The 8,480-nt window shown below is 48.2% G+C and overlaps 1 protein-coding gene across 2 annotated transcripts; it reads right to left on the minus strand.

Moving 5' to 3' along the window:
• Positions 1-2,022: 2,022 nt before the first annotated feature.
• Positions 2,023-7,097, minus strand: Dnajc22 (DnaJ heat shock protein family (Hsp40) member C22). 2 transcript variants are annotated; one of them, XM_037197385.1, is made up of 4 exons: positions 7,002-7,090; positions 6,408-6,495; positions 4,997-5,949; positions 2,023-2,426 (listed from the first exon to the last, which is right to left on the minus strand). In XM_037197385.1, exons 3-4 carry the CDS (start codon positions 5,834-5,836, stop codon positions 2,241-2,243), a joined length of 1,026 nt encoding a protein of 341 aa, XP_037053280.1. In that variant the 5' UTR covers positions 5,837-5,949; positions 6,408-6,495; positions 7,002-7,090; the 3' UTR covers positions 2,023-2,240. The 2 variants fall into 2 exon arrangements, with proteins under 2 accessions (XP_037053280.1, XP_028747730.1); XM_028891897.2 differs by lacking the exon at positions 6,408-6,495 and having other exon boundaries at positions 7,002-7,097.
• Positions 7,098-8,480: the final 1,383 nt, after the last annotated feature.

Raw genomic sequence — 8,480 nt, forward strand, 5'->3', positions numbered from 1 at the left:
TTGCATGTATATCTGTGTGAAGGTGTCAGACCATCTGAGACTGGAGCTACAGACAGTTGTGAGATGCCATGTGGTTGCTGGGAATTGAACTCGGGTCGTCTGGAAGACCAGCCAGTGCTTTTAACCTCTGAGCCATCTCTCCAGCCCCAGAAGGGATTTCTAATTCAAGCAAAAGTGAAACCGTCATCCGTGACGTGAGTAATTCTCCAGACTCTGTGACGTAGGGTACTCAGGCTGGGGCTTTCTTGATTCCCTTCCAATACAGAGTCTGAATTTTGTAGAAGTCAGAGAATGTGAAAACATTAGATTTTATTAACTCAACTAAGCAATAAAATGAGGACAATTCATTTGTTGTTTTTAATAACTTCCTTTTATTGTTGTTATTTCTTGTTTGTTTGTTTGAGACAGTGCTTACTCTTGCCCTGGCTGGTCTAGAACTCTTTATGTAGACCAGGCTGCCCTTGAATTCACCAAGATCTGCCTGCTTCTGTCTCTGAGTACTGGGGTCAAAGATGTGTGTGACCACCCCCAGCCCTTTTTTACGGTTTTTAAATTTTAATATTTTGAAAAAAAAAAGTGTGACTAAAACACACTGGAAAAACAAGAAAACAGCAAGTAAAGACATATAATTTTAACATGTTTCTGGTCTTCAGTCTTCCACTGAAAAGGGAAACATCCTGGCCCCTTTTTCCACGTCTAGCTGGAATTCAATAAGGCCTCCTTGAAATCCACAAAGTGGTAGTTCCCCGGGGCTTCCCCGAGTTGCCTTAAAGACACACGAGATATAGAATCATGAATCTTTCCGTCAGTCCTGTCTTAGTTTCGGCTCCTGTTGCTGTGATGAAAGACCCTGACAAAAGTAACTTAAGAGGATTCCTTTCGGCTTCCAGGCGAGGCACAGTCCATCATGTGGGAAGTCAAGGCAGGAGCTCGAGGGCTCTGGTCACAGGGACTCTGTCATCAGGAACAGAGCCTGAATGGGTGCACGCCGGTACACAGCTTGTTTTCCTTTTTCATTCAATCCCGGGCCCAGTCTATGAAAATGGTACTGTCTGCGTTCAAGCTGGGCTTTCCCACTTCACAGTTATCCTAGTTCAGAAAATCCTCCACAGACCTCCCCATAAGCCAACCTCATCTAGATAATGCCTCAATGATGACTCTCTCTCTCTGGTAATTCAAGATGGTGTTAAGTTGACAATTAAAACTCACCACCACCACTTTGGAAGCATGATGGCACAGGCGTTTATTCCCAGGACCGCAGGCAGAGGCAGGTTTATCTCTGTGAATTCCAGGCCAGCCTGGTCTACAGATACCCATAAAACAACATCATCTGTTCCTCCTCCAATACCCCAATACGTCATTTATAGTCCTATGACATTTAGCTCAAAGCAGAGAACAGGGCAGACTGATATTTCTATTCCCATGTTATGATCCTCTCTGGGAATAGATGCTCCTGGAGAGTAGGATGATGCTCACAATCAGACTTCAAGTCCTGAACAGACCTGAGAATTCTGCCTGTTCCAAACCCATGAGGGACTCTACAACACTGTTCCAATTAGAAGTGATTCCCCCATGCCACAGCAACTTGTTCCTTTTGGGGAAAGTATAAAACTAGAAAGTATAAATGGAATAAAAGCATTTTTCTGGGACTTTGACATCTCTAACCCCTGTCTTACCTCTTGGAATCCCTTTGTCATATGACAGTATACGAAATATTAGAATATTTTTCGGTCTCCTAAACCCATTTATAAACATTAAAATAATCTTCCTCCATCGTACATCAATATACTAGGATAGGATACGGTGGGTTATTCTTTGGAAGGTATTTTATTGATTTTATAATATACCTTTCACTAGAAAATAGAGTCAAGATTACAGTAGCCGTGGGGCGGTGGTGGCGCACGCCTTTAATCCCAGCACTGGGGAGGCAGAGGCAGGCGGATCTCTGTGAGTTCGAGGCCAGCCTGGTCTCCAAAGCGAGTTCCAGGAAAGGCGCAAAGCTACACAGAGAAACCCTGTCTCGAAAAACTGAAAAAAAAAAAAAAAAAAAAAAAAAAGAATACAGTAGCCAAGAACTTAGAAATTCAGAACATAAATACATTCTCTACCATAAACTTTCTCGTCCCTTTAAAGTGTTCGTCTCTGCTGCAAGCAGCCTCTCTAACACTTTTGGGATGCCGGGGTGTGAATATGCTGCCCAGCTCTGCCGAGAGTGAATCCAACCTCGAAGTTGCCGCTTTTCACCTCCAGGATGCTCTGGGTTTCCTGGGCTGACTTAAGACTTCATACGCAGCCTGGATCTCCAGGAAGTGCCTCTGGGCCTCTTCCGTCTGGTGCCGGTTATGGTCCGGGTGCCAGACCTTCACCAGGTCGCGGTAACTCCGATGTATTTCTTCATTGGTTGCCCCTTCTGGAAGGCCCAAAACCTTGGGGAAACAGAGCTCATAAATTAGCATCTCATAAGTGCTCGGAGCCCCTGGTTCTCTCCCTACCTCTTGCTAAACCAGGCTACTTGGTATCTAGAATGGCTCAGAGCCTCAGACAGAATTTCAGCCCTTTGGGCCAAGGGGAAATTCCTTAGCAGAGCATGTCCCTAACTAGAGTAAGGTCCTGGGTTTGATCTACAACAGTAAGAGAAAAACAAAACAACTCAAACAAATAAAAGCACCCCTCCCCCGCAAAAAAACCCTCGGGGTGTCATGTAAGAGCTAGGAAGCCTTTAACCACAAATGCATGTCCAACCAAGAACTTCACGTCCTCGACAAGATCTCCTCCCCACAGGAGAAATGAGCATACACATATCCACCAAAGACCGGGAAAGAGCTGGGAGGCAGGGGCACACGCCTTTAATCCCAGCAGGGAGGCAGAGCTAGGCGGATCTCTGTGAGTTCGAGGCCAGCCTGGTCTCCAGAGCAAGTTCCAGGACAGGCACCAAAACTACACAGAGAAACCCTGTCTCGAGGGAAAAAAAAAAAAAAAGGCTTAAACTAGAAGCGACCTAAATATTAACAATAGAATAAATAAATAAGCTGTGAGTAGGATATGATATAGAATTAACACAAACGATTTCAAATTGCATGTTAGCTACATCTTGTGAACATGATGCTGGATGATCCCATGTATTTGTTGTTCAAGAATAGACAAAACTTGGGCAAAGAAAAAAGAAAGAAAACAACCAAAAACAAAAACAAAAAAAAAAAAGAAAGAAAGAAAGAAAGAAATCTGCAGTGAGTTTTGGGAAATACTATGTGGTTGGTAATGAACCTCTAACACTTGAAAAACATTGGAGAACCATTCGTGGTGGCACAGGTCTAAAACCCCGGCAAAGACAGGCTGAAGCAAGGGGGTAGAGGATTTAACACCAGCTATCACATAGTGAGAGCCTGTCTGAATTCCCACAGAGAGAATCACGAAGCATTCTGCTGAAGATCAGAAAAGTCACTGTTCTCAACCTAGCAAGACTGATTCCTGAGTAAACAAGTGTTTAAGGGACTGCCACAAATATCCTGGAATGTGCAAAACCAGCTGTATATCTGTGTGCATGGTAGTATTATAAATGTAGCAAACAAACAACCACCAACAACAAAAGTCACCTAGCTGATACAGTGGCATGTGCACTTGGGAGGCAGAGACAAGTGGATCTCAGTGAGTTCGAAGCCAGCCTGGTCTACAAAGCAAATTGCAGGACAGCCAGGGCTGTTACACAGAGAAACCCTGTCTTGCAAAACCAAAATAAAAATAATAATGATAATAATAACAATAACAATATCCACCACTTGGGAGGTTGAGGTAGAAGCAGAAGGATCACAAGTTCGAGGCCAGCCTGGTTTACATTTTGGGTTCCAGGTCAAAGGCTACATAGCAAGAGTGTGTCTCAAAAACAAACAAAAAAACTGAGCTGACAAGATGGGTCAGTAGATAAAGGTATTTAGGACAAGCCTGATGACCTGAGTCGGGTCGCTGGAACACACTTGGTGGGAAAGAGAGACTCGGTCTTGCCGACTGTCCTCTGACCCCTACATTCATGTTGTGGCACATGGACACATGTAAAAATAATTACACAATAATAATTTTTGTTTTTGTTTTTGTTTTTCGAGACAGGGTTTCTCTCTGTAGTTTTGGTGCCTTTCCTGGAACTCGCTATAGTATAGCCTGGAACCAGGCTGGCCTCGAACTCACAGAGATCTGCCTGCCTCTGCCTCCCGAGTGCTGGGATTAAAGGCATGCACCACCACCACCCCGGCAATAATACATTTTTTAACCTAATATATCGTGATAGGACTCGGGAGGTGGCTCAGTGTTACAGTGCTCATGTAGCATACCCAGGGGTTCTGGATCTAATCTCCGACACCCCAAAACCAAACTCCTAATCCACAGTAGTAGAAGGCAGAAAGGAGGTAACCGCCAAGGCAAAAGTATAGAATGGGAAGGGCTAGGAAGGAATCTTCCTGGAGCTGGTGGTGTTCCATTCCTTAACCTGAGGGGCATGTACACTTTATATAGTAAACTTCAATAAAAAGTATTACTCAGCCAGGCGGTGGTGGCGCACGCCTTTAATCCCAGCACTTGGGAGACAGAGGCAGGTGGGTCTCTGAGTTCCAGGACAGCCATGGCTACACAGAAAAACTGTCTCTAAAAAGAAAGAAAAAAAAAAAAAAAAAAAAGGACTGGAGAGATGGTTCAGAGGTACTGGCTGCTCTTAAGAGGTCCTGAGTTCAATTCCCAGCAACCACAGGGTGGCTCACAACCATCTGTAATGAGATCTGGCGCCCTCTTCTGGCCTGCAGGTGTACATGCAAACCGAACACTGTATACATAATAAATAAATAAATCTTTTTAAAAAAAACTATTATTCATATGTATTTCTCATCAGTAATGTATCTTCAAGCAGTACACACAGAAGCCCAAAGACCCCAGGGTACTCCTTCAGGGCTCAGCCAGCAGACCTCAGAACGCATCCCCATTCCGGGGGACTTACCGGAAAAGAAAGACTCACCTGGTAAGCCAGCTGACGCTTCTCATCCTGAAAACGGTCAACAAATTCATAGAGTCGTTCCCACTCCTGGAACTGGGTGCTGTTGAAGCCAGGATCCCCGACCAGGAGCCACCAGACTCGGCAAGGCAGAAGGAAGACAGACTCCACGAGGCGGCCAAGAAGCGGGAAAAAGCTGAACCAACTCAAGAAGGAACCCAGGGTTTCTGCCACGTAGCTAAGGGTGGCAGCTGTGTTGTACAGGACGCTATAGGCCAGCGGGCCTGTGAAGGCGAGGTAAGCCAAGCCCAGGCGGTAGAGCCGCACGCTAATGGTCTCTGACTCCACGGAAGCTTTGTATCGGCGATGCTTCTGGGCTGTGACGCTGGCAGCCAGACTGATGGGCAGGATGGCTATGGGGCGGCCATAGAACACAGGGGAAGTGAGAAAAGCTGCTCCTAACGTGTTCTTAAAGTCTGACGTCTCGTTGCCAACAGCGGCCACCAGCAAGACCCCCAAGCCAACTGCCAATGGAAGGCCCACAATGTAGAAGTTGGCCATGGAAGAAAGGCTGATCAGAGCCACGAGACCAAAATAGATACCCACTATCATCTGGGCAACAAAGCGAAGGAGACTCAGAGGTGGTCTCCCCTCTGCTGGCCTCTGTTTCCGACCCTGGGCTCTGTTGGCTTGAGCGACAAAGCTTGGGAGTTTCCAGAACTCCCAGAGCCAGCCCAACCCACCACCTCCCAGGGTAAGCATCCAGAGCAGGGCATGGCTGTCCCTTCCCAGATACAGGTGGTGGAGCCCGACAGGACCCCCGAAAGCCCAAAGGGTATAGGTCACCAGGAGGCCTTTTGCCATCCTCTATGGCAAGAGTCTCAGAACAAATCCAGTGGCATTTGACATTGATCAGAATGCAGAAATCTCAAGATCCTCTGTGAGAATCACCATAGTCCCGAGAGTTTCCTTAGACCCTAAGAGACAGTGGGGGAAAAGCAGACTCATCAGACTACATCCAACCCCCAACACAGTAGACCATTTCTCCGTAATGCAAGTCAAGTCCGCTCCTCCCAGAGGGGGGCTCTTGGGTGTTAGCTGTCTCTTGTGTTAGCACCCCAGGCCTGATACAGTGGCTCGAAATTTAGGGGAGGAGAGTGCTTCGTTTTAAAATTTATTATTGTTTATTTATTTTGGAGACACAGTCTGATGTAGCCAAGCTGGCCTTACGCGGCCATAGCTGAGGGCCCTTGAGCCTCTGCTCTCCCTGGCCCCATCTCCCCAGGTAGTGGGCTCAAAGCATCTGCCACCATGCTCAGGGATGACAATGTTTGAAATGTTTTCGGTGGAGACACTGAGAACTAGGGGCCTGAACCAAAACAAACAAACAAATTAGAAGCTTGGGACTAGAAAGATGGCCCCGGGGGTTACTTACTGCTCTTCCAGAGGACCCGGGGTTCAGTTCCCAGCGCCCACATGGCAGCTCATAGATGCCCTCTTCCCGTCGCCGAGGGCATCCAGCACTATGCAGTGCACACATGTAGATACAAGGAATACACTCATACACAGGAAGTAAATTTTTAAAAGAAGCAGCAGTAACTTACATGTCAGACCTCCCCTTAATGGTTCACGGGGGTGGGGAGTGGGGTAGGGGGTGGGTTGGGGGTGGGGTAACAGAATACTTTTTCAAAATTTCAAACCCTTCTGAAAGCCAGTGCCTTATCTAAACGCCCACCCCTTTAACTAAATGTGTGTGGCCCAAGGTTTGAGCCTCTCTCCAGCCTTCCCATCTCCCCAGGCCATGAAAATTTCCCACAAGTCAAACTTGAAAGGGATCCTGAATTCCTTCCACTTAAACATTCTGGAAAGCATTTTGACCTAGACCTTAGCACCCCACAGCTCAACCATCCTGTTCCCAAACAAGACTTTAGAGCCTCTGCAAAGAGGCTGCAAAAATCCTCAGAATATCAAATCCAGTGCCAAAGAAGAGTGCCTGCCAACACGCCCTAGCTACTTCAAGCGAACTCACCCTCAGGCAGTCCCGGTAGACAGCAGTACCTGGCTGCTCAGGCCGCTTCAGACTAGTTATTTCTTTTGACCATGGAATCAAAATGGCCCTCTCCTCTCTCTCTTTCTCTCTCTGCTCTCACTTCCACCCAAGTGGACTTTGCCTCCCAGTGCTGCTGACTGTGTGTCTGAAGTCAGGCCACCTCCGCCAGGCCCCTCCCCGAAGCCCTGGTCAGCCCCTTCGGAGTCACCTTCCGGTCCTACCTTCCTCTACCCGCCCTCTGGGATAACTCTGTAGGAAGCTCTCCCCAGGCTCGCCCACTTTTCCATTATGGGGCCTGGAACCGCGCCCCGCTCCCGGCGGAGCGCACCTCTTGCAGAACGCCACGACAACCACCAGGTGGCGCTGCCGCTTACGGAAGGGAGGTTCCCCCAAAAAGTCCCTGATCACCTTTTCCGCAAGGTTGGGACACCCCAGGCCAAAGCTGTCCCGACTGTGCGGCTACCTGAGGGAGAAAAAAGGCGATCCCATCAATAAAATTAAATTCTTGATTACCTCTTCTCCCTCTCCCACTTCCATGCTCCAAGATGGCCATTATAATGTTCTAATTTCTTTTTTCTTTTTCTTTTCTTTTTTCTTTTCTGGTTTTTCGAGACAGGGTTTCTCTGTGTAGCTTTGCGCCTTTCCTGGAACTCACTCTGTAGCCCAGGCTGGCCTCGAACTCACAGAGATCCACCTGCCTCTGCCTCCCAAGTGCTGGGATTAAAGGCGCGCGCCACCACCGCCTGGCTACTTCTAATTTCTTAAGGGAGAGACATCAACACCCTCTGTTTTGCCTCACTGTCTTACTTCTAGGCCTTCCAGTTTTAGGGGACTCCACACCCAAACGTGAGCCTGACCCCTGCAGAGCCCCAGATCCAGAGAGCCTCGAAGCTGTTCTGCAGACCCTGCAGCCTGAAGCAAAGGGAAAGCACACTAGCTAGCAAGGGATACAGGAGCGCGTCTTCTTCGGAAGAGTGAGACCACAGAGGGACTCAGGGGAAGAGGAATCCACCTTCTTCCTTCCCAGCTGGAATGGAGCTGGCGGCATACACAATGCCTTCAGTATTCCAGGCTCCAATCCCTGGTGCGGTTCAGTGACCTTGGCCAAGTCACACCCTCTCCCGAGCTTCAGTTTCTTTTCTTTTTTAATAAAGAAGCTTGGATCTACAAGATCTTCCGGTCTTGACTAGAGGTAGGGATGGAGCCAGTGGGCCTCACTTAGGGTCACATGCCAACAGGAGGCAGAATGTTCTAGCTCCCCCCAACACCCTCTACCCCTAGTTGGGGATGAGAAGGCAGCTCGAGATAGGGCCCTTTTAGGGCCGAGGAGAGGCAGCGAAACGACAGCCCAGCCATGGCTGGGGACTGGGGGTGGAGTGGGAACGGGGGGGGGGGCAGCGACAGGGCCACTGAATAATGAATGAGACTTAATTGGGCCCGCACTGCGCGGCGGGCGCG

The sequence above is a fragment of the Peromyscus leucopus genome, chromosome 20, assembly GCF_004664715.2.
Source record: "Peromyscus leucopus breed LL Stock chromosome 20, UCI_PerLeu_2.1, whole genome shotgun sequence".
Classification (NCBI taxonomy): domain Eukaryota; kingdom Metazoa; phylum Chordata; class Mammalia; order Rodentia; family Cricetidae; genus Peromyscus; species Peromyscus leucopus.

What these genes read in the sequence shown, in the direction of transcription:
- Dnajc22 (XM_028891897.2), bottom strand. Translation starts at nt 5,836, where the DNA reads ATGGCAAAAGGCCTCCTGGTGACCTATACCCTTTGGGCTTTCGGGGGT. An exon ending in AGCGTCAGCTGGCTTACCAG is followed by an intron (nt 2,427 to 4,996) that starts GTGAGTCTTTCT and finishes TGTTTCCCCAAG; the next exon opens with GTTTTGGGCCTTCCAGAAGG.